Source organism: Melopsittacus undulatus, chromosome 3, assembly GCF_012275295.1.
Source record: "Melopsittacus undulatus isolate bMelUnd1 chromosome 3, bMelUnd1.mat.Z, whole genome shotgun sequence".
NCBI lineage: Eukaryota > Metazoa > Chordata > Aves > Psittaciformes > Psittaculidae > Melopsittacus > Melopsittacus undulatus.
Window position 1 is genome coordinate 19141329 of NC_047529.1, and position 26083 is coordinate 19167411.

The following is a 26083-nucleotide window of genomic DNA, read 5'->3' on the forward strand; positions in this document are numbered from 1 at the left end:
TAATGTAACAGGACAACAGAAATGCTGTGACTGCAAGACCTCCACTTAGGAGTGACTCAGCACAGCAGCTGCATCCTGGAAAATTAATACTTCAGCCCCCCCAAAATGCCTGCAAAGCCTTTGAGAGCTTGCAAAAACCAACCCTGGAAGCCCCATCAGCCATCTGATCTGCTCACCACTATGGGGATTAACACGTGTCCCCTACCCTGGCTCAGTGCAGGGACCTGCCCCGGGGGGAAGCATTTCCAGTGTAGACCATGAGGACTCAAGGCAGTGTTGTCAACAGAAAGCAGCCACATTTGGCCTCAAAATTACAAAAGACAACGCCCTCACCACCTTCAAACCCCAAAATCTCTCTCTTCACCCCTCCATGGACACCCTGAGCAGCCCCTGCTCCAACTCTGATGTCCCTAAGCAGAGGCAGGTGTTAAGGAGGCTAACACGGAATCATGTCAAGTAACAAACACCTAGTATTTATTAATAAATTAGTACACTGGAAGGCATTTTTTCAATTCATTCCCCTCTTCCCCCACTCCCACCCCTTCCCATGGGGCAGCACACACCACCCTCATACCACAAACTGAGCGTAGTACAGACTGTTTGTTACGGGAGCATAAGAGTTGCAAATATAATCAGACAGACTTTTTACGATGCAGCTTTCCCCCCCTCCCACCCCTCAATCTCTTTTCTTTTAATAAAAAGTGAAGTGTGATTTGAAGAGACTATTAAGACCAGCTAAGGTCTTCAGAGAACCTATCGGCCACGTCTGTATAAAAAACAAGAGACATGAGTGTAAAAGCATAGCTTGGTTTAAGTCTTACACCACGAGGAGAGCAGGAACACTGGCAGCCGCCTTCGCCTCCCCACGTCCAGCACCGGCTCCCTTCAGGGCCCCTCCATCCCCGCAAGCAGCAAGGCAAGACAACTCCTTACATTCGACTGAAGGCAAAGGACCTTTTCATCGCCTCGAAGACTGGTGGGGCTGACCCTTTTTTTTTGCGGTTAAAGCGCTTCTGCTTTAGCTTATAGGAGCGCGATGCATTGTCCGGGTGAAAACCATACAATAAATAACCGTGCTAGTAAAATCTCAGCAATGGATACGAGCGATACAATAGTACATTAAAAAATGTCAGCTCGGGTGGGAAGCTTAGCTGTGTAAAGAGACAGTAACCAGCCATGACTGGGGGTTTTTTTGTGTGTGTTTGCCATTTACCGCTCCAAGGCAAAGGGATGTGGTGGGAGACAGTCACTCCGAGCAACAGCTTTGACAGAAGACGCGGGTTACAGAGCAATCCCCGATTCAATGTGTTAAATTACACCAGATTCGTGGTCTTTTAGTTTGTTAACTGCAATATTATTATTCTTTTTTTAAAGTGCATCAACTGATCTGATTGGAATAAGAACAGGGAGAAGAGAGGCTCGGGAAGGGGGCAGAGGGTGCAAAGACTTGGACTGAGCGATAGAGTTACAATGGAGGGGTGCAACGCTGGCAAACTGCCCCCCCTCCAAAAACCAAGGACACCTCAATGAAAATACTGGCCATATATTCTACAAGAAAACCTGCCTGTGTATTGTCAGTCGTCTTAACGAGTGCCAAGCTAGCTCTAGCAGATATTTGGAGAGTGCATGGTGACCCAGCAAGTCTACAGTAAGTCAGGAAGGTGGCTATAGACAGAGTCCAGGAGGGTCTGGCTGGCTTCCTGGCTCTTGACTCCAGCGATCTCAAATAGCCTGTCCAGCTTATCTTCAGCCTGCGGGATCTCCTCAATCACGTGGAGCTCCTCAGGGTTAAGGATGTGCAGCATGTCATCGAAGATGGGCTGCAGGTCGCAAGGGTCCAAGCGCACCTGGCGCAGGACAGTGTCCTTCTTTTCTGTAGGAGGAAAAGAGACGGTGGTCAAGAAACCCTTCAAGAAACATCCACTAAACAGGGCTTGCTTTCCTTGTCCATCTCCTGTTGCTAACTCTGAAGAGGTACAAGCCACAGCGAGAACAGAGGGAAAAGATGGAGGGTGAGGAGTGATAGGGAGGGGAGAAGATGGAGAAGCCACTCTGCTGAGGCACCTAATCCAGGATCCCACTAGAGCAAACACAGCGCTTATAAATGCTGAATGGCCAATACGTAAAAGTGAAGGCAGAAGGGGAGCCAAAAAAAGCTGAATTCTGCTCTTTTAAGTTGTTTTTGTTGGGTCAGCTTCATTTCCACACCCACGTGTACATTGGGTAGACTGACTTAGCTCAGTGTTTCACCTTCATCAGAAGTTAAAGAAGATTAAACACAGCAGGTTAAATGCAGTAAATTAAACCCCCTCAAGAAGAAGGGGGGTGACTAATGGTGAATTACATCTCAAGTCACAAGCTGCAGCAAGCAGGACCAAGGGCGAAAAATACTAATTCAATCTTCAAATGACATTTTCCTGGTTTAATCTTATGCAATAATACACAGGGCAATGCAACAGCCAAAAGTGAGGAGAACCCCCCAAGACATCCAGAGATGCTACAACATTTCTATCAGCACAAAGAGTTAAAGCCTTTAAAGGTGTTTTCCCCCTCTCAAATCTGTATTGTCTTTGCTAACAGGATATTCTGGTCTGGAACAAGAATGTGATGAATGTATCCTGGAGAGCCAGTTTTCCCAGTTATTTACTTCAATGATACCATGTTGGGCAGCCCCACTGCATGTGCTAAACATATGTGACATGCTATGGCACCCCTTTGGTCCTCCCACTCCCCCTGGGCTGATTTTGGTACCTTTGGTAATAAAAGAGCCTGTCCGGCTGAGCGCAGAGGAGCCGCTGGAGGTTGAGTCGCACCGCAGGAGAGGCTCTGCTTCATCAACAAAGAAGCATTTCTTCTCTGAAGGAGAGGGCTCCACGGTGAGGACAGCTGCCTCAGGAGGCTTGGGGCTGGGGCTGGGCGCGGGGCTCACCGGGCTGGGGCTCACCGGCAGCGCCAGTCTGTCAGCTTCCAGCTTTGGGGAGAAGAAAGAGAAGGAAAATTACCTCACGGGATGCTATGCAATGGGCTTGCATTCAAATTCCTCTGCATCCTGGCTTTCAACACACCCCAGCCCATCCTTGGCAAAAGGTCCTCATGTTCGGTGGCTTCCTCCTCCCAGGGGTCGTGCTGACCCAGACAGGCACTGGAGGTGACCCAAGGGGACATGGTGATGGCATTTGGCATGTCAGTGCTCAGCAGACAGGAAGGGCAACACAACCCATGCTCTTTGTAGGAGCAAGCACAGCACCAGCTTGGCACATGGAACCACAGCAGAGAATTTTAACTTGTCTTTCCTTCTCACTCTCAGCTCTTGGGGCGTCAGGTGATGATGCCCAAGCAGGTAGGCTCCCCCCAGATATCCTGCTCCACAGCTATTGTTTGCTAAAAGCAAGGCACAGCCTGATTCCATGCCTCCAGCCAGTGCCAAGGCTACAGGGTGAGAGCTGCGAGACCCCCAGGGACCTCCACTGCAGCACGCGCCCATGACTAACTACACTGGTCACACTGCAAGTTAATGATTTGTTTGCCCAGTCTCACCTTTGCTCCCATGAGTACCCCATTAAAGTGTGATGGACAAATCCACCCCACCAGGCTCCAAGTTCAGGGCCAGAAGGACAAGCAAGGGCTGGCACTGACCCCAGTGTCACCCAAGTGCTTTATGATACTCTGATGTGAGCCACAGGCAAGTGTTTGGCTCCACAGTCCCAAAGACATCAGCAGCAAGCACTGCTGGGACGTGTTACACACATGGCTGCTGGTGTGAACCTGCTTCCTAATTTGACAGTGCTCTTCATCTTCCTTCTTGCATCTTCTTCCCATCTGCATGGCAGCAGCCAACATTATCTACCTTCCTCTGCCTCTCTGCATCCCTCAGGGTGCAAATCTCAAGCAAAGCTTTTCTGGTTCCCATTCCCTGCAGTGATGAGAGGCTTGGGGCAGCATCCCACATCTCACATCCCTGGCTAGCAGTTTGGGCACCTCTGCATGTCATCAGGTCCCCCCAAGCAGGTTGTTTAAGGACCACCTAATATTTAACTTCTTCCCAAAGCCTGCATCCCTGTTTGACTGGCAAGAGAACAGATTTGCAAGCCCTGTCCACATGTAACCCATTCTCCCAACCCGTTTTCTCCTTTTACAGAGGCAAGACCAGGCTATTTCGGCTAACATGCTTTGCTTACTACCCATGGATTAAAATGCGAAATGTGGATTAAAGGCTACGGGCAAGGGAGCTGCTGAGCCACCTCCGCATTGGCATGGATGTGCCGGCACATTCCTCATCCATGTCGAGGAATTCACCACCCACAAATCACATGTCTGCTGAGATGCCCATTAGTTCACATTAAATTAACATTGAAGCCTGTTTCTGGTAGTATGAAAGGGTTTTTTTTTCCTCTCCCCCCATTGAAAGCAAACAGGGGAGGATTTGTTCTAGCTCAGCATATTATGCAATAGGCATATTAAAAATAAAAGTCAGCTTTAATATTTAAGTAACAGAATCTGCCTTCTCTCCTGAAACTCCCTTTCCAATAGGGCTCAATGATGGGAATCAGCCCCTTGCCATTAATGGGCAAAAAGCAAACAAAGCAGCAGAAGAGTGGCTGGCCACTTTCTAAATTGCAACACACTCTGATTTCACCTTTAAAATAACAGACAGGCTTCAGGGGCGAGTTTCTCCTCATGTAAACTCATCTAAGATCCAGCCACAAACACCTCCTCATTTCCAAAAAGGGGCCCAACAGCTGAGGAGCAATTACAGGGAGGGCAGGGAGCAGCCATCTGCCCTGGCTCTGCCTTCCCAGCAGAGGGGAAAAGCCCTTCCCAGAAGTGAGTCATCTGGAGTTTAATTAAACAGCTGCTAAAGCACACTAGGAGAAAAAAAATCACCCGAGGTTATTTGACTGTAGGTGTCCTGGGAGCCCAAAGCTTTCCAAATAGCTGAACGGTAGCGAGCTTGAGGCAAAGCAAACAGGATGCTTGGATGCGTGTTAATATTTAAACCGCAGGAAGAAAGCAAGTGGGAATGAGGGTTTTGAGAAGCCAGGGAAAGCAAGAGGTTGCTGAGAGGTGAAGCCTGTGGAATAGGTGTGAAAATACACTATTCATAGCCCATGACTCATCTGCTTGAAGCCACCTTGGCTATTCCTATTTTTAAGAACAGTGGTGCTTGAGTGAAGCCCCACTCTGGGCAGGGAAAAAAACAAGAAAAGAAATCAAAACCACCCTCCATGGCCCTTTTGCCTTTCCAGAGCCATCAAATTGCTCACCTTTCCATCATCATTGCAGGGTTCCTGCGCTTGCCACTGAGGCTGCATTTGCACCTGCAGAAACAGACACATGGGAAACTGTTAGGTGGATGGTCCAGCATGAAAACCGAAGGCGCCACAGCAGCTTTGACGCATCAGAAGCCTCCTGCAACCAGCCAGGGCACTCTGCCAGTTTGATTTTGTGTTTTTCTGAGCACTGCAGCAAGAGGTTTGCAATGCCAAAAAAATCCCCCAGCATCCTAAATGCTCCTGTGTAGCTTTAGACTGCGGCTTGAGCACTGCCATCCTCTTGGATCCCAGTGCATCTGGGAGGATGCTTTAAGCAGCTCAGGGTGCCTGAAGGTTGAAAAGGGGGCAGAAGATGACATAGGCTTGGCTTTGTTTTCTTTTCACAGTTGGTCCCAACAGCTCTGTTTGAACTGGTTGGTCCCATTTTCTGCTTTGTTTTACTCTACGGCAATAAAAGATCAGCTTGGTCAACAGCAACTGCAGCTGCTGTGCTAATGCGAGGAAGGAGCAGTTGGAGGCATTAAAAAAACCCTCCTTTGGGCAATACTTCCTGCAGCAACCAGGCAGTAATAAAAGCTGGTGGCAGGTTTACTGCTACAGAGGGCGGCTGTGCACCCTCCCTCCCAGGATGTGGTGGGACAAATTTAGCACTGAGGCGGCTGTTTCCCGGATTCCCTGCCAAAAGATGACACCCGGCTGACACCAACCCTACTCCCAGATCTGTTATGCCTCCGTAAGGGATGCAGAAGGAGGAACCCCAGCACATGAAGCAGGGTGGGCTGGGTGGCAGCCCTGCAATGCTGTTCTCGCTATAGTCTCAACAGTCACAAGGAGGATCTGTTTGAATGAGCAGCTTCATAGGGCTTGTGGTGTTTGGTGGTCCACCTTCAGGGAAGACCAGACCCTGGAAGGTGAAACACCACTGGTGAGGCCACGAGGTCTCACTGAGGTGGTAGAGAGATGCAGCAACGGTGGGAAGGTGCTGCAGAGTTAGGAGGCAAGCCCTTCAATGGGATGTGAAAGGCACACGGGTGGCTCAGCCCCCTGGGTGGGAAAGCCCAAATGTCCTCTCTGTGTCTTTCACCTCAGTGGCCAGGTTTCAGAAGAGCACGTAACACCACCTCCGTGGTGGAGCCAGCATCCCTCAACACAAGCAGCCCTGAAGAAGAGCTACTCAAGTCCAACCTCATGCAACCCAGGATGGGCAATGCTGGGTCTGGGGAGGGTTTAGACACCAAGACAAATATGCAATCATACACAGAGGAAGCAACTCATCCCCATCAGCCCTGGCCATCCGTGGGCCAAGTGCTTCTCCAAGCAGGAGATGGCGTCTCAATGAGAACTTCTAGAGCCTTCTCCTCTCTGTGGATGTCCTCACCCACTTTTCAACTGATGAAGAGATGATGAAGCCATGATGATGGGTTTGCAAAGTCAACTACAGGCTAAGTCACTAATGAGTTCAGCCTGTTATGACCCCATCTTCCAGCTTCATTTTATACTCCCAAGCCCATTGTACTGCAAATGCACAGAACACGAATCCTAGGAGATGTGGCTACCACAGCAGGGAAACCTCAAACTGCGAAGTTCGTATTTTTGTGTTTCTATTGCTTATGTTTTATATTACTTCATAAATCATTAATTTTTTCTTTTATTGTACACTCTCCAGCCTGGTTCAAACCCAGCCTTGGTTTGCTGAAAATCAACTCAAGATTTAGCACAAACCAGGAATAAAACTGATGCTCACTCCAGCAAAACCCTTGCTCCACTGCTGACACTTGAGGTTAACAAAGCACAAAATGAACTGATAATTACTTGGTTCAGCCCAGTTCAGCTTTGTCAAGAGAAAAAACAAAGGGCATGGGCAGGAGCTGCTGAGGGCTGAATTTGAGGACTGTTGCTCCAGGCTCTTGACCTGCAGGGTTTTGCAGGGTTTTGACCTGCAAAAAGAGGAAGGGAAGGAGCCAAAAGGCATAGCCACAGCTGCATGCCTGGACACAGGGCTGCTTTCACATCCTCTTCTCCTCTGGCACCCCCAAAACCCGCATTGCTTAGCTTCACACCAGACCTAGCCCTGACAGATTTGCCGATTCATGGAATTATCTGCAGCATGCAATTAGCTACGGATGTAAATCTCGCTGGGCTCAGGGCTGCAGCCTCCCCCTCTGCATTTTCAACCTCCCCCTTATTATTATTCTTTTTTATAAGCTTTGCTGAGGCTGCGCTGCTGAACGCCCTGAGCAAGGCTGTTTGCTGCCCCTCCATCCATTCCCTGGAATATTTCAGCCAAGGCCAGCAGAGCCATAAATAAAAAGCTCTTAAAGCATTGCTCACAGTAGGACACTTACAGTAGCCAACACAGCCAGCTGTGCCAGCATCGCTCCAGGCCAGCCCAGGCAAGCACAGGCACCCCTTGGTATCTGCACAATGCTGTTATGCACCCCCAGAAAAGCCCATAGCCCAGTGCACTGATTTTTTCTGGTTTTAACCTCACAATGGAGAATTGCAGTTCCCTGGGATAGCAGTGAAAAACCTCTTTTGCCCTTCTATCTCCCATTTTTGTTGTTGTCAGCACTAACTTGGGGTGTGCCTGTGCTCAATGAACAGCGCCCAGGCTCGCATGCTGCTGCCCAGCAAGCCTGGCTGCAAGGGGAGAGATTCTGCAAACCTCGAGGCTGAGAAGTAGTTGTGGCCAGAGCAAACCTGAACAGGAGCCCTGCAAGTTAAATGCACCCCAAGAAACCTTCCCACAGCTGCTGTGCTCACTGCAGAAAACAAACCCTAGCAAAGCGATTCAGAAGGCTAATCTCGTTTTAACCTAAATTCATTCAGCGCGATGCAAAACCAGCATAATCTCCCACAGCTTAAAAAGCTGGCGAGTGTTCAGCGGAGCTGCTCCCACCCGAGGGAAAATGTTCCTGCAATGTACCGTAACGCTCCAGAGACTCCCATTAATTCCCTTATTCCTAGCAGGGGTTGTAAATATTTGGATTTTGGAGCTCAAAGGGCTGCCCGAGGGAATGGGACAGACAGGAGAGTGCAGCTTTGGCTCCACAGGTTTTGCAGGCTTAAGTCAGACGCCAGATAAATGATTTGGGCAAGAATGTGATAGCAGATGGAATGGTGAAGGGAGAGGCTGCCTGGGTTTAGGTGTTTGCTGTCCAAGAGCTGCAACTTTTAATAACAGAATTTTTACTTATGAGTTGGGGGGGGTCATTCCCTTCTTATGGACACAGGAACGCTGGGACTGATGGGGAAACCTTTTTGCTCCCACGGATGCCAAGCAGGGCCAAAGGGATCACGGACAGCATAGCCACCCATGCATCCCTCCTGAGCTCTTCCAGGACACACTGACACACATTAGATGCTCACTGCTGGCTTTGGTTACCCCAAGGGCATCATGCCCTTAGCCACAGGGAGCACACATGTGTTTGTATGAGAGTCCTCACTTCCTCCATAGCACAGAGTGCCACCAACAAGAGGTCAATCTGGTCACTCGGATCAAGCCGGTTTGGTACAGAGAGAAACTGCCTTGATTTGTCTGCATTTGGACATACAAATCAGAGTCAGACTGGAATTCACACTAATTAAAGGCTTTCCAGCCACCAGATTAGAAAAAACCCAAAATCAATCTCCCTGCCTGCTCCCGGCATTGAGCAGTCAGCTGCCCCATCCGCTCACAATCTGGATGCTGTGGTGCAGCTCAGCCACTGGCATGAGGCTCCAGGGATTCAGCCTCCCCTGCACAAGCTGCTTCCCACAGCTTTCTCTATCCCTCCCAGGGCCATTCTATCACCACCCTCATCCACAGTGCAGGAGCCAGTTGAGGGAGAGGAGGCAAACAGGTTACAGCAAGTAAAACCTTGCAGAAACACAATGTGCTACTATGCTGAGTCTGCGCCCTGGGGTGCACAATGTGCTACCATGCTGAGTCTGTGCCCTGGGGTGCTTCCATGCTTTTACATCCCACATATTGCTTTAGCACAGCAACCCATTCAGGACCTTCCAGACAGGGCAATGGCCAGCACGGAAGGTTGATCATCCTCAATATAAGGGCTCAAGTAACAGGTTCTCCTGGTGACCTTCAAAACTACATGCAAACCACAACACCTGGGACTCAAGAGTTTGTCAAAACTTTGACAAGGTTTTGAGCAAACTTTGGCAAAACTCAAAAGTAATATAAAGCTTAATTCTAAGCCCCTGAGGAGCTCCAGGGGGAGATGGTGTCCAGCTATTTGGCTATGAGCTAAGCTGGATGCAGTTGGGTCTCATGCTCACCACAGCCAGACAAGACATGCACTGCATCAGACAAGAGCACACAAAACCCAGCCCATCGTTACCGGTGTGGTGTCCTCCATCAGGCCTCGGATCTTCTCCACCACGTCATTGCGCCGGTGCTGGCGGAGGGCACTGATGAGCTGGGCCAGGCTGGCCTCGGGGCCACGGATGGTCCAGTGCTGCAAGGCGGCATAGGCGCGCTCATGGTCAGCTGCGTAGCCATTGGAGAAAGCTGCCACCTCACGCTCGCTGGCATTGCACAGGAACTGGTAGATGTCCTTCCACTGGCTCCCTACCTGGGCTGCCACCAGCTTCAGGATGTCAATGCCTGTGGGGCAGAAGAGCTACAGGTGAGGCACAGGGGTCTGCAGCTTCCTGGCACTGCAGACCTAAGCTTTAGCAAAGTTTCTCCCCATCCCATCCCTGCTTTGCTTTTCTTTTGGTTGGTCTTTGTTTGGAGATTTCAATATCATCATTATTTTTAAGATGGTTCATGAGTCCAAGCTGCAAGGAGCCCTGCAGACAGGCACCTGCTATGTCCTCAACACCTGCTATTCATGTAAAAGGTGACAGACTCATAGGTCACTCCAATCAAGAAAATGCACACTAAAAATAACCACACTGATTTCCTGCACTCTTTGGCACAGGAAAACCCCTTGTACTCAGTCACCATATGGCTGCAGGAGCAGGGGATATGGCAACATGCTTGCCTATACACCCGCACTGCAGCCACCAGTTTGAACAGGAGCTGGATTAACAGGTGAGTCATCAAAGCATCTCTATACAAATGAGTATTTCCATAACACAGCACCCAGAGCAGCTATGATCGCATTTAGAGCTGTTTCCAGTGCAAACTGGTGGGATGACTCAGTTATGGGACAAAAGCATTGGGTAAATGGAAGGTCTGGTAGGGGATTTGAAAAGCAAAAGCAAGGTTTCCCCTAGAAAAGCCCTTGAGACATGATGGTTCAAGACAGTGAAGGTTTCCTCCCCATAGCTTCTGGGGCAATGCAAACGGCATGCTTATTCTTGAACCTACTAACAGGTCAGGAGTTAAACCTTCAAATAAAGCCATAGCTCCTCCATAATAGCTAATTAACCCTGTTTTACCAAACTAAGCAACACCTTGTTTCCAGCAACCACATGAAGGGTTGGGTGTAGGCGAGCTGCAAAGAGAAACTCACTTTTTCCAGAGAAGTAACCACACCTCAGGTTTCATTATAAGCCAGCACCACTTCCATTGCTACAGGGACTATTTCTCTTTCCCTCCTCAGGCACCACAGTTGTGTCATCAAAAGTAGCTGCTTATGAAGAATATCAGAGCCAGGGCCTTTCCCAACAACCTAAAATTGAACAGTTTCTAAACCAAATTAGATCAAACCTTCAGGTCACAGCCCTGACACAGGCAAATACAGAATACATATAGAGATATATATATATATATAAGCCATACAAACTTATATAGATGTATTAATATATCTTAATATATGTATATATAAATATGTACCAGGCTGTATAGTTTGTATCACCCTTCTTTATACATGTTATATTTGTATATATATATATATATATACACACAGATATATGATATATATATATTTTTTTTTTTTTTACATATCTCTGTGTAGCAGGTATTAAGTCTGGTCTTGTTAACTCTTCCCATTACTCAGATGAAGACTAACAATCCTCAGTTCAAGGTGGTGGGCTTCCAGGCTCCAAAATCCTCTCAACTTGATGCCTTTGCATTTGGGTTAGCCATCAGTCCTGCTCAAGTAGGACAGACAGCACAAACCATGCCAGCAGCCAAGCCCTGTACCTTTCAGTATCACACTTGTGTCAGCAAGAAGTCCAAAAGCCAACTCAGGCTTTGAATTGGATCCTTTAAACCAGCAAATTCAACTGCTGTTGACATAAAAGCAGCAAAATGCCAGGTTTATGCAGCTGACACTTGATTTTATCACTCAACCACCCAAGGGAACAAAATAAAACCCTGAATACAAGGACAGAAAAAGCTTTGCAAGGCTTGTGCACCAAGGTAGTGAGAGCAATGCAGAGGAATGAGCAGGTCTGGTGCTACTTATTATATATCTATAGATAGGTAGCAATTAATGCAGTGAGATACCTCTGTATATAATGCGTAAGTTGTAGTGCATAAATCTTGCAGAGCTTTTTCTACTCTCATACTCGGGGATTATGTTTTCCTGGCTTGAGTGATATATACAGGTATATAGATAATGCTGCCTATGTATATACATATATACACACGAGATAAGCAGGGTTGAGTCCCCTGTGGTGCCCTGCAATGAGATGAAGCATTAGAGCTGGGTGGGAGCTCTACCCACACCCATGTGTGTCAGTCATACAGAAGCATTAAAACATAATTTGCTGGTTTATGACGCCTGCATGGCGCACCTAGTCCTCCCACAAAAGGAAAAGCCCATATACTCCCTGCTCCCATCTATGTATTTCATGCTGATAAATCCCAGTATTTACAGCTGCTGTACTGGTGAGAAGAGTTTTCAGCTGGTCACAATCTGACTTGTACCAGTTTTATGCGGTGGCATGATATTTATGCCCTAATGTTCTTGCACAAGATTTATGTCAGAGTGCTCATGCTACTACTGACATTGTCAAGTTTAGTATATTTAATCTCATCATTCAATAAAGTGGCTCCATAAACATGTTTACAACCCTTGGCAATAACATCCCAGGGCACGAGAACGCACCAGGCAGCAGAGGACTTAATGACGCATAATAATCTTTGGAGAACAAACGTTCCATTAAAAACGAATTTGGAAATGTCTACCTTAATACTATAAGAACCTTAAACTCATTTTCTTGCAACTATTAAATGAATTTAAGCCCCATATGTTCACCACAACTACTACAATATTGGGCAAACAAAACCCCAGAGAGGTATGGAAGAGATACAGACGTGAGCACAAATTTGGCTCCAGTCAGTTAGAAAACCATTGCTTCCTCTGTTCTTGAAAAATAAGATTAAAACCATTACATGACAAGTTGTGGCTGCACACTGCCAAGTATTACTGCTCAAACTAAAGAAAATGGTAATGCTTGTAATAAGCTTACAGTCCTACTACTTCCATATTTCCAGAAGCCCTGTAAGTTACTCTGAAGAGTACTAATGGTGCTGGAGCATCCGTTGGGATGGGAAGATGTCCACCAGGGTATATAGAGCCCTCACACCCTCCCCCCCCCAAACCATGTGGACCTTCTCCCACCATGCTCATCTGCATGCCAAAGCTAGAGATGATGCTCAAAACCCTCCAAACCCCACCAAAATGGCTGAGCTCAGCAGGGACAGTGCTTTGATTCACCCACTTCACGCTTCCCATGCAAGGCTAGTTACAGCCACACCAGTGTGATACTAAAGCTGCTCTGAGCTTGCAAACACCAGAGAACAACCTGAGTCACCCTTTTTTTTACTGCGGGCCATGGAAACAGCCTGGGAGAGCTGCCACAGCCATGCTGCTAACACAGGAGGCACCACTACCCTCTCCATCACCACCACCAGGGCCCATCACCATTTATCACCCAGCTTTTGCTTGCCTCCGACACTGGAATTTTTTAAAAAAGGAGCCCTTGCTGTGAAACCCCCATGGCTGCATTCAGCAGTGCTGTGTGTGCCATGGCCATCCCATAGAAGGCTCCAAGACATCCATGCATGTCTTAAGCACCTGGGCAGATGGCATTTCAATTGCCATCACCTGAACATTGCATTTCTCTAAATGTTTGAATGGGCTAATCCACATAACCACCCAATATTTTAAAGTGGTGATAACCCCAGAGCAATAAAGAACTCCCCTTCAAGCCAGGACAAAGCCAACACGCTCTGAACAGGCAAACCTAAAGCACAAAGATGAATGCACACACAAGGGAACATGGGCGCAACCAGGCATGTCTACAGCCAGAGCAAACAGAGACAAATGGAGACAAGTCCAGAGTAGACAGATGCCTACAGAGCAGCACAAGCAAAGAGAACTGCTGAGTACACATCCAGCAGTGTATGCTGAATGGAGGACCTTCCTGGAGAGGCAGGGACAACCTATAGGCAAGTCTCTCTAAACACATTGCTCATCTTCACCCCACTCTTCCCCATAAACACATTTCTGTTTACTTCAGTGACTTCCTTGAACCTGATTTAACATTTTCCCCACCCATTTCCATCCCCTTCAGATGGCTGCTGCCCCACTGTGGTACACAGTTTGGTGCAAACAGAGCAGTTACTCCTTGCACTCATGAACATCATCAAAGTGGTCACCACAGACGCACATGGGACTTGGCTGAGCTTTGACGACTCTCATGAGCTTGTTCTGAACAAGCCTCACACACTTCCCATACCCCTGCTATTTACAGGTTGGACACAAACCCAGTTCTCCAGTGGTCACTTGGCCTCATGTGGGGCAGGAGGCCAGTGCGGCACAGGGCCATGACTGGCAGCACTGGCACATTTATGTACAATACCTACAAGAGACCATTTCCCTTCTCTGCCATTACGTTTTTCATTTCTTCAAGCAAACCCACGAGGAGTGGAAGCCAGAATGCTACACCCAAGCACATGGCAACAGATACAGCAAAGACTAACCACAGCCTAGCCACAGAGGAGCTTTGGTTCCTTCCTCTCCCCACCCTCTGACAAACAAAAAGCCATCATCATTTTCATTTCTGGAGCTCTAGCCAAACGTCATTTGTTCTTTTCAGAAGAGTGCTTGTTGAGCTGCCACCTTGAAGGGGAAATCTCGAGGCTACAGAGTCCTTCCAAACCATAGGTCCTCCCATCCCATAAATAATGAAGGGATATAGCACAGAGAAAACTACTAACACATCAGTTCAAGTGATGCTGTGAGTAACAAGGAAGCTGTGAATGCCCCATCCTTGGCAGTGTTCAAGGGCAGGTTGGATGGGGCTTGGAGTAATGTGGTATAGTAGGTGACCCTGCCCATGCCAGGGGTTGGAACTGGAAGATTTAAGTTCCTTTCCAACCCAAACCATTCTGTGATTCTTACAGGCTGTTTTACACAGCTGGGAAGGAAAACTCGGGAGATTCTCCAGGATCTGTGGCACACATGGTCTCATCTAGCAGCAGCTCATCTGCTGGGGTTCCTGAGTTTTCAGCATGGCTGGATTTCTGGAGATTCCACACTCCAGCCCTCCTTCAACTGGGCCAAGTCCCACCAGTCTACTCACAAAACCTGCAGGAACTGACCTCCAGCATCCCGGTACCAATGTGAGCTAGAGCACATGGAGCTTCCACCACCTACCTACTGAGACAGGTTTTCCAGAGATGGGTGATATTAATTTGTATGCCACACACAGTGACAAATCCTGATTTTGGATTCTGACACTTGCACAGACCTTGAGGATGAAGCATCACACGTGGAGAGCAAAGCTGAAGGGCACATGCAAGTCAGACGTGAGAACCACAGTGATGCAGCCAAACCCTCCCTTACATTCAGTTAAGGGCTCCAAATCACTGCAAACTCAGCTCTCTTCCTGAGCGCAGCCCACCTACCTCCTCCAAATATCCTCTTGACTCATGCGAAACACAGCCACAGCAGCCTATTTTTACCTCTGAGCGCAAACGAAGAGACTGCATGTACAAGCAAGTCAGAATGTGGCACATCCAAACTCCAGCTGATAAGGTGCAATGGCTTGGCCAAAGGACTTAGAAATCCCAAATACCCGACACAAATACCTTTCTAAAATGTGAAAATGTCACCAACCTCCACCAAAAAGGGGCAGGTACTGGAAACTCAGCCCCCCCCCCCCACTACTGCCCTTCCCAGATATATTCCAGATCCTAAACAAGGAAACCTAAAAGATGTGCAGGGTTCTGCACCTTGGCCAGGACAATCACTGGTATCAGCACAAGCTGACAGATACAGGGATCACGAGCAGCTGTACCAAGAAGGAATTGGGATGCTGGTGGATGAAAGACTGGACATGAAACCACAACGTGCACTCACAACTCAGAAAGCCAACCATATCCTGGGCTGCATCAAAAGCAGCATGATGAGATGATATTCCCTGCTTGCACGAGACCCCACCTGCAGTCCTGCACCCAACTCTGGGGCCCCAACATAAGGAGAATGTGGAGCTGTTGGAGAGAGTCCAGAAAAGGCCACAAAGACGCTCAGAGGGCTGGAGCACCTCTGCTATGGTGTCAGGCTGAGAACTGGGCTTGTTCAGCCTGGAGAAGAGAAGGCTCTGGGGAGACCTTATAATAGCTTCCAGCATCTAGAGGGCCTACAGGAAAGCTGGTGAGGGATGGTTTACAAGGGCATGCAAGGATAGGACAAGGGATAATGGCTTTAAACTGACAGAGAGGAGATTTAGATCTGATAGTAGGCAAACATTTTTCCCTGTGAGGACAGTGAGGCACAGGCACAGGTTGCCCAGAGAAGCTGTCTCTGCCCCATCCTTGGCAACGTTCAAGGCCAGGTTGGATGGGGCTTGGAGCAAACCGGTCTAGCAGAAGGTGTCCCTCACAATGGAACTAGGTAAGCTTTCAGGTCCCTTCCAACACAAGTGTTTCCACAAGTCTAACAGGAACCTTTGTCCAAACTGAAGGAAAGGACACATTTAAGAATACTTGTTAGCAATCTGCTATTTCCCCCACAGAGGACAGTGCTGGTATCAGACCCTCCCAGCAGCCAGTGAGTCACATCCTCAGCAACCACTGTTTGAGCAACAAACCACTAAGTGGTGATGTTTGTGGGGGTTTTTAAGAAAACAAAAATCTTGCAGGGCAGGAAAAGGACTCCTGACAAAGACTTTCCACACTCTGGAATATAACTCAATCAAACCAGGCAGTGGAGGAATATCTGTGATCAGCCACATGTGGTTATGAACATGTCTCAGACCCAGGAACCTGAGGGTCAGCAGGAAACAAGACTTCCCTTTGACTCCATGGAAAGTCACCTCTATAAGAGCACCCTTGGTCCAGTCCTCCTGGGACCCCTATGTGCTCCTGCCCACCACCACGTGATGCCCCCTCTGTGTCCCTATGTTAGCACTGGGGACCTGCAGAGCAGATTTGCTCCTCCTTTAGTTTAAAAGGGAACATCCAGCATAAGTATTTTATGTAATTATTAAATTTTAAACGGCTTGCACAGAGTTAATCTCCATTATAACCCTCTTGGACAGCTGGTAACCCTGAGCAAGCACACTGCCACAGCCATATAAATATCCAGACACCTGTGGATGCCAACCCGAGGATTAAATTTGCCTCCTGCATTTCCCCCTAACCCAGACAAAGCCTTGGCCAGTGAAGGCAAAGGATCAAAATAAAAAGCCTGCCTTGTTATTCGAGGAGTTATGTGTGAAAGCCCTGCTGAAGGGAGAAATCACAGCCCTCCCAGCACAGAAACCAGTGCTTGGGGCTTGGCAAAACAACCCTGAGTTCAGCATGTTTTTCTACAAGGACAACCCACCTCTCTGCAGCAGAGCTGCCCTGCTTCTGACACTCAGCCCTACACCTAGCACACAGGCACAAATCCTGATCCCTTATTAAATTAATCCAAGGACCACCCACGAATTCTGGCCATGGGATAATTTTGGTTTTTAGCTGATTTTGGAGCAAATACACCAGCCTCTCATAGCGGCTTCACACAGCCCTGCACACAGTGTGCATAGATGGCTCATGGAGATACATGCACTGAAAGGGATCAAGCACTGGTCTTCAGGCCTACTAATGTGATTAGGCTGAAGAGCAAGATATGCTAAATCTGCACATGATTAGGTTTCCTCCTCTCTTAGAGGAACAGCAGCCTCCCTCGTTTGCATTTTCCCAGGTTCCCTTGCATCATCTGCACACCTCTGGAAACCACAGAGCTTCCCAAAAGGCCAAGGATGAGTTTGGGGCAAACCTGAGCAAAGTTGAATAGTTTGAGGCAGGTGATGTTCTGAACTCATCAGATATCAGCCCAAAGCTCCCAAGGCAGAGGTTTGTGCTGCAGATGAGGAGTTGCTTCATCCCACCCCAAAGCAGAGCATCATGCCTGTGTTGGAGCAAACACAGCGTAAAATGCAGAGCTCCTGTACAGCTGAACAAGCTGCAGTGAGGGAGCAGTCCTATTTTAAGGCTCAGCAGTATCACAGCATCTGGATTTATCGTGGTTCCCAGTACATACCTGCCCCTTCCAATTTAATAAGCTCCCTTTCTGCCTGGGTATCACTTTGCAGAGGTGGACAGGCTGACATCAGAAGACCACCAACACCTTCTGCCTCTCTGTTTTGGCAAGTAGACAAACATCAAGCTCTCACCTCATGCTCTGTCTGCTAGTGCAAACATTAGGATTCACACAGAAGCCCAGGGCTGCTCCTCTCCAGATGTAAGAGCAATTACCAAATTACATTAATACCAATGGGCAGATCTGCACTCACTAGATGCTGCTGGCCATCTCTTCCCTACCTGGGCACAAAACCATGAGGCCACCACAGTCGGAGACTGGCGAAGCTATTAATCCCATTGCTTATCCCTGTGCTCTGCAGATGTGTTGAGGAGACAGAGTCCCCAGGGGTGCATGTCCATATCAGCTACTCCATCCTCACCCTGCCTCCCAGTGTGATGCTCCTGACACCAAGCTGTGACCTGTTCAGGAGCTGATCGAAGGGAAAACCACCTCTACAAAACAAAACCACTACACTAAGTGGCTTTCATCTCATTTACGCAAACAAGTACTGCTGCCCAACACACACGTTGGTTATATTCACGGGGGAAGCTTCAGACCTACAGCACCAGGTTCTCTGAGCTACAAGGAAGTAACACCCTCTTCAACACTCTCAATGACTTCCTTGGGAGCAGAACAAGCTCAAGCTTAGCCCTGGTTCTACACCAAACGAGTTGCACACCAAGGACTACTCCCTATGAACTGCCAACCAAGAAGATCCTAGCTCCCAATGGGCTGACAACCAGGCATCCCAACAGCTGAGCAACCAAGACCCTCAAATCCTAACACTCCCTGTCTTTCCAGCACCATCCCTCAACTCCCCATTGATCCATTTTCAGTATATGGTCTTCTACTGGTAGTCAAGCCTCAGCTCCATCGCAGCTGCAACAGCTTCTGCAGAAGTTTATTTCTCTGATTATTTAACAAGAGGCTTCCTCACTTTGCTTTCACCACCCACAGCAATAATGTGCAATTACAGGACTTGAAGAAAAATTAAAGGGAAGTGGAATCTCATGCCAGGTCAGTGCTGCCAAGATCTGCTCTTCAGTCTTTCAACTCCAGGAAAAAATAAATCACTGAACTCCCTTCTTGCCTCTTGTCACATGGCTTCAGGCAGCTCCTTCTACACAGATTTTTACCCAAACCCATAACATTTTACACAATCTTTGCCTTTCATCCTCTGCCACTCAATGGGTGAAATCAAAAGTAAGACTATCAGCAATTTCTGCAAGATGATTTCAAGCATATCTTCATGTTTGGCATAGACTGATGCCAAATGTGGCATTTCCAAGATATTCAAGAGACAGGCTTCACCTCTCAATTTCAATTGAAAGGTTTCTGCAAGATCAATTCCTTACCCTGGGAAAGAGCTGAAAGAAGGAAATGGGTATTTGCTAAAATAAAGCAATTGCTTAGAACAAAGTGTTTGCAGTGTGTAGGCTGTTCTTGATCTTCTAAAAGAAAGCAGTTGTACAAGGTTAAAACCACAGAGCATTATCAGCCCAGTACCACGTCATTCAGGCACCACATCGATAACTTCTTTGGAAATCATTGGCAAACTGTTTTTCCCCTTTGGATTCCCATCTGCAAGCCTACAATGCAAGAGCCAGCTGAAGCAGCAAAAGAGGTCTAATTTCTCCACCCACGGCTGCACTGTTGGTGTTGCTCTGCCTTCTCAATCCTGTGTAGATGAGACCTTGGGGCTCATCTACGCATCCCTGTTGCGCAGATGGACACGAGGACACGTGGAGGTAGCCTGGCTGCTAACTCAAGCTGTTAGTCATCACAAGCTCTTCCTAGACCTCTGAGCCATTTAATCCAGTGACAATCATCGGCATTTGCTGCCCTGGCTGGAATACATCCACGTTAAGGACACAGGTCTAGTTTTAACACCAGCCTCCCAAGCTACTGCTATTTTTAGGTTTGGGTTGTTATTTAAGGCATGCACTATGACCAGAGAGAGCACAGGGCAGAGACACTAGTGCATGGGGAGATGAGGACAAGTGAAACGCCCCATGACAATAACTGCTGTTCAGGACTGCACACCTATCTCAACTATTTAAACAAGTCAGTACAGCAAGTGTCTTCAGGGACTGGGCAAGAGTTTGAGCCACTGCTGCCACCCTAAAATCTGCCTCTGTGGGGAATCAGCCCAACCACAGCAAGATATCTTTGTTCCAGCCTAGCAGTGCTAGTACCACCCTGGCCATGCTTCATCCAGAACTGATAGGCTTGAAGCAAACAATAATACAATCCTCCAAAGAGGCAAAGCCTTGCGGGCCCATCTGGTGCATGGGAGGCTTGAAGGGTGCTGCTGCAAGGGCATCCACCCAAGCACAGCTCCTCCACGCATAAGCTGCGGCACCTACGTCAGACCCTGTCTTCCCTTTCAAAGGTTAAAGCTGTTTACCAAAAGGATTAGGAGGGAGGAGATGGTAAACTAGGAAGAAGGTGGGGGGAGACTGTTTGCAACAATTATGCACACAGGATTTGCCCTGACGATAAGCGTGTGCTAACCCCTTGTTGGCACGGACAACAAATGTACAGGTAGGGAGGTCACACTGATGGGGGTGCACAGCCAATACCAGACCCTGGGCCTTCATCCCCAGAATATTTAAGGCAAACTGCTTGCCCTCCACACCCCTAGTGCAACCACAAACCAGACTGGTGCCCGAAGATGTGGTGAGCAGCTGTAGTCCTCACATTATGGATGCTTTGCTCTGGCTGCGTACAATGGAGGGCAGCACCAGAGGGGAAAGATTTCCTCTCTGCAACAGCCTGAAGCCTATTCCTAGCTATATTCATCCTTGTCTAAAACACTGCTTCAGGATGAAGCATAACCTGGGTACAAACACTGCTAGAGCAGCAGAAAGCTAAGCTATGACGCTGCATCTCCGCAGTACATCTTAGGTGTACAGCCAGTTATTAAGTAAAAGGTCAATTTCTCCATGGCATTACGTCTTCTCTCATTTCAAGTAAACAGTCTTAAGAGCCAGACGTTTCAATAAGAAAACCAAAGAGGGATTTATACACCACCATGGAGCAGAGCAATTTCTGTATCTGACACAACAGACCACTACCACCAAGTAAAAACTAACGAGCAAGGCCCTTTCAGCTAATCACAGAATAAACTAGGTTGGAAAAGACTTTTAGGATCACCAAGTCCAACTGTTACTCCAGGACTGTCAAATGCAACAGAATTTGGGCAACACCAGAGCTGCACTAAAACCAAGACAAAGCATTAACTGGTTTGCACTTGTCTCTCTGCCTTCATTGCACAAAGTTCAGCTGAGGACATTCAGTGGCATGAGGAAGTCATGAAGTCACCCATGCCAACATGGAAACAGCGTGACTGCGCCAAGAATGACTGGGAGGGATGTGAAAAACTGCCTGGCCAGGAACTCACAATAACAGGGCAATCTGCCTCCAGACCTGAGACTTGATCAGATACTGGGCCAGTTTATCACCTAAGCATGGTTTTGCTTTGTTACATCCACCTTATTTCCCAAGACAAGGGGAAAAACTTAACAAATATCTCATGAATTTGATGCACTAGCCAAATTCAGCTGTTAAAGGATGACAAAGACTGGAACAACTCATCATGGCAAGCACAGGATGACCCATGAATTATGCTGTCCCTCCAAGGATGACAAGATCTGGGAGGTGGGGTTATACGTAAGTGGGCTATACCTAAATGGGTTATACAACTCAGCCCCTGCTCTGACATGCTTCAAAAATCAAGGAGTCAGAAATTCAACTAACATGTAATTAGGTCTTGGAGGGAAAAAAATATTACTACAAATTAGTAACAAGCAGCTGCTTTTAGCCAGTGAACCATGGCGAAAGCCAAGTAGTATTTCTGGTGGTGCCCACAAATAAGGATGTCTAATAATGCTTGAAACTCCACTGAAGATGACTCACCATAGCCTCATGGACCATGCTTTGGGTACCACAGATTTTAGAGACAATAGAGCGCAGGTGTGGAATTGGAAAAATTTACCACAAATGGAAAAACCTCAAGAAACCTCACCTCAAGAATTCAAAAGTTTTAAAAGGATATTGTCAAGTAGCACAAACATGGGAGAAGGCACAAAGCTAATTCCAACAAGATCCTACTGGTTCTATAAATGCATTAATGGAGGCAAACAAAGGGCACGTCTATTAATCAACAGGAAGGAGAAGAGAGTACATGACATAAGACATCCCTACTCAAAGCCTTCTTTGCTTTGTACTTAAGCACTCAAGGATGACTTTCAAAGACTTATCTTGTAAATCTTCCAATCTTTTTTTCAATCCATTCTGTATTTGCATCCTCCCTTCTTAAATGTGCTTTTCTAAAGGTTAACTGTGAATAGTTGTTTAAGGTTGAGCAACCTCAACCTAAAGTACAGACTTGCCAGTGCTGTATACACAGGATAAGGAGAGGGTCAAAACTGCCTCTACCTTTGAGGAAGAACCATGCATCCTACTAGGGAGATCACAGCTCCTTGGTGCTCATGTACATGCCACCACTAATTTACCATTGATTTTTACAAATTTCAATATAATGACCACAACCAATCATCTTTAAATCTCATCAAAAAGCTGACAGCAAGTCATCCACCAAAAGAAGAGAAAACATCACAAAGCAGAGCTTCCAGGAAGGCTTCACAGCACTCACAGAACTTTGACATAACCTTTAAGGACAACCTTCCTGGCTCCAGCATGAGCAAAGTGCTGGGGCCACAAGCCAGCAGTCAGGATTTAGGGCTAAGAACCTGAAACTGTGGCGCTGCCAAGAGGCACAGGATGACTCAGCCTTCCAGAAACAGATAGGGTGATGGAAAAAAGACACGAAAGACAAGCAGACCCATGACTGAGTCACCAAGAAAATAAGGAGTATGCAAAACAAGAAAAATGGAAAGAGGTATAGAGGGGAAGGAAAAAGAGCCTCATTCAACATCCTTCTACCAAAGACAGTGGGAAGAAGAAGAGGAGCTGGAGTGAGTAGGTGTCATTGCCTCCATTAACCCTTCCTTCAGGAGCAGGCACACATCATGGGGACAGGAAGGTGGAGAAGCCAAGGATGAAGAAACATCAAAGGAATCAGTGTATGGGCTTTGTCCTCGTAACAAGAACCAACAAGTTAGAAAAGACAGGTCACTGGATGTGAAGTCAGTCCTTCTAAAGCACCACACAGGACAGGGAAGAGGAAACAAACCCCCATGGCCCCCAGTCACTACTGCTCACCATGCCCATTGCAGTAATAGACCCACTTCTCCCTGTTCTGTGTCGGGGTAGTGGACTTCTTCATAATAGCTTTTTCCACAATGGCACTGGGATCTTGCCTGGGCCCCTTCTTCAGAGTCCGTGAGCTCTTTCTTACGCTGCAGACAACAATAACCACCAGGACCAGCAGCAAGAAGAGGACGATCATCCATGGCAAGTGTTCATTGATGTCAAAGTGCTGGTGGACGTTTGGTGGACCTCGCCGGGGCGGTCTGTATGGGACACTGGACTTCTCGCCCCCCACCATCTCTAATGACGGCTGCTTCTCCAACCCTTGGCTGGTCTGCTTGTGCCGGTAGCTCTGTGCCTGGCTGGTGGCACCAGAGCCAGCGAGGGTCCCACCAGCACTATCCGTCTCGTTGGCTGAGGTTTCGTTGTAGTAGCTGGCCGCCATGCCACTGGACATGTGTGGCACTGGAGAGGGGACAAAATCAGGAACTGAAGAGTTCAGACCTGCAAAAAGAGAAGAGAGTTCAGTGTCACAGCACCAGAGATACGATATGGCATCACATCACAGTCTAAGACCTGCCTGAGCATCTGCTTGGCCAGCAGACAGAAACCCAACGCCAGACAGAGAGAAAGGGAAGAGGTGAAATTGAGGTTTGACTCTGGGAACAGATGGGTACAGTTACAGAGATAGGTTCAAGGTAAAACTGACTCTTGCTGGTTAAAACTAGTGGCAGCTAATTAAAAAAATGAGTTCTTAAAGGCATGTTGTCAATCTGTGTTTGTCCCACATAAAGTATTTCTGAGGGAGATTTTTCTTTCTTAGGTTTACGAACATTAGTTTTACTCCGGTTGTGGAATTAGGTTTTTCGGGGGCTAAAACTACAGGACAGTTTGGAGGCTTGGTATCCCTCTACTGGGTTTTATTAAGGAAGCACTAGCTTCTTTATCAGCACTGCAAGCAGCTGTGGATGCCATCAACTACAAAACAGGTTTCTGTAGCAACAGAAGATACCAGTCTTCCCACTAAGAGCTACTTTCCATCTTTACTGGGTTTTCTTATCAACCAACAGCTCTCAGGTCCCAGCCAGATGAGAAGCCTGGTGAGAAAAGGAATGGCTGTTGTGGCAAAAACTGGAGCTTACTTTGGAAACTGAAGATCATGTCTCATCCCACCTGAGCCAGAGAGTGGCTGTAACCATTAACCAGACTGTGCCTCTGAGCTGGTTACCCAAAACATTCTGACCAGAAGGTGAACAGGGAAAATGCTTTAACTTTTACCTAATTGTCTACAGTTGACTTCAACATTCAGGGAACACCTCCTGTCCTTTTGCAATGACACACCAATATCCTATCAAGCTTTGAAACCTAACAAGGAAGAGTCATTGGAAGTCTACCACTGTCAACACTTCCCTATCCTATTTACCAACTCAGGTGTTCAGGCCATCAAAAGTTGCATTTTTTTTCTATTAGAATACCCTATCCAAGACACTGTAAGGAGCTCCTTCCCAGGGAGAGCTGAGCATCGCCTCAAATGGGGTCCTGCAGCACCACCACAACTAGCCAGATCTAATAAAGACTATGATGATGTACCATTTCCAAATAAGCAAGAGAATAGGGAATTTAACCTGGGCCTCCCCACCAGTAATAACTAATGGAAATTTTAAGAGACTGAATAAGAAATGTTATAGGACAGCCTAGGCTCCTGGACAGCTCATTTGGCAATGGTTCCCATTCAAGCCAGTACACCAGCACAGTACAGGGGGAAATGAAGCAAGGAAAGCATGGGCATGAAAGCAGTGAATTCATCAGAGGAGTCTGGTAGAACAAAGCTCCTCTCCCCTCTGGGTTTTCCTGCTGCAGCCCACCTCACATTTGCCACAAATGGACAGAGACTTGAGCCAGCACAACACAGAGGCAGGAAAAGAGGCTGGGGAACGTGATGTCCTTTCGGTTCAAGCAGTAGGATGGCCAGAAGTTCAGTCATTACTACAGTCTCGGTGAAAACGTTATTAAATGTAGTTTAACACAAGTGAGGGCAATCTCATGCACTCTGGAGCTGCCTTCTGGCCAAGAAGCAAAAGCACCACCCACAATTTAAACCAGGTTGCCCTTTAACAGCCTAAAGCCAACGATGACCAAGGCAGAAACGCAATGCCACAACCAAAACCACATCTGTGGTTGAGTGGTGGACATTACCTTTGGGAAGCTGAGCAGTGGGTGGAGCTTCATAGGGCTCTTCACCCACTTCGGTGCTGGACGAAGTCAAAGATGTGTTCGGGAGAGACGCTGGAGAACCACAGACATTGTCACTCTCCTTTGTCCCTGGCTTGATGACCACCATGTTTTTCCCAAAGCAGTCAGTGTATGTTTTGCACTTCATCACACTAGAAGGCACATCAGAAAAGGTACCACGAGGGCACGGCTTGCACCTAACATCTTCTGTCTCGGTTCCTTTCTTGCGGACGCCCCAGCCGACCGGGCACACCGTGTAAGGGACGCAGGTATCGTTCGTCTGAAACGTACCAGACAGGCAAGTGCACTCGCGGTCAGTCAAGGCAGTACAATGAGTTTTCTCAATCATTGGCAGTTCACAGGGCTTTCTACAAGGGTGGCACCGCTCTATGCCGTTCTCATGCTTAGTAAAGGTCCCATCTGGACAAGGGCTGCACTCTCTTAAGGTACTCTTTGTACAGTGTTTGGACACATAGGTTCCTGCTGGACATTTATCGCAGATCAGCTCTTTATTGGTGGCACGGTCGAGGTGGCGGTACTTGCTAGGGGAGAGGCTGATGGCATTCTGCTCGGAGGTCAGCTTCAACTGACTATCAGTGGTGCCAAGGAGCATGAGCAGCTGGAAGATAGACAGGAGGTATTAGTCAGCAACAGCATGAGATGGAGCCCTCTCTGCCAGCGATCCCCCGCAGGGTCACAAGGGATGTCCCAGAGCCTTGGGACCTTGGAAGTGTTACTACACCCAGGGAAGCAACCTCAGCAGGGTCAGAGGGGAACAGAACCAGTAGAGGTAGCACCAGGCTCTCCAGACACATCACCAGCTACAATTATAATCTCTTAAATCCGACACCATGGTTCTAGGTAACACTGAGCACCATTTACACTGCAACCCTG

The 26083-nt window shown here is 47.7% G+C and overlaps 1 protein-coding gene across 1 annotated transcript in view; it reads right to left on the reverse strand.

Moving 5' to 3' along the window:
• Positions 1-452: 452 nt before the first annotated feature.
• The window catches only part of TNFRSF21 (TNF receptor superfamily member 21), a 30421-nt gene continuing 4790 nt past the window's right edge, over positions 453-26083 (reverse strand). The window contains exons 2-7 of the mRNA XM_034061033.1: positions 25154-25808; positions 22970-23461; positions 9611-9876; positions 5265-5318; positions 2752-2971; positions 453-1873 (exon numbers count right to left, since the gene is read on the reverse strand). Of these exons, the coding sequence (XP_033916924.1) occupies positions 1644-1873; positions 2752-2971; positions 5265-5318; positions 9611-9876; positions 22970-23461; positions 25154-25808 (1917 nt within the window). The 3' untranslated portion in view covers positions 453-1643. The remainder of the gene's footprint in view (positions 1874-2751; positions 2972-5264; positions 5319-9610; positions 9877-22969; positions 23462-25153; positions 25809-26083) is intronic.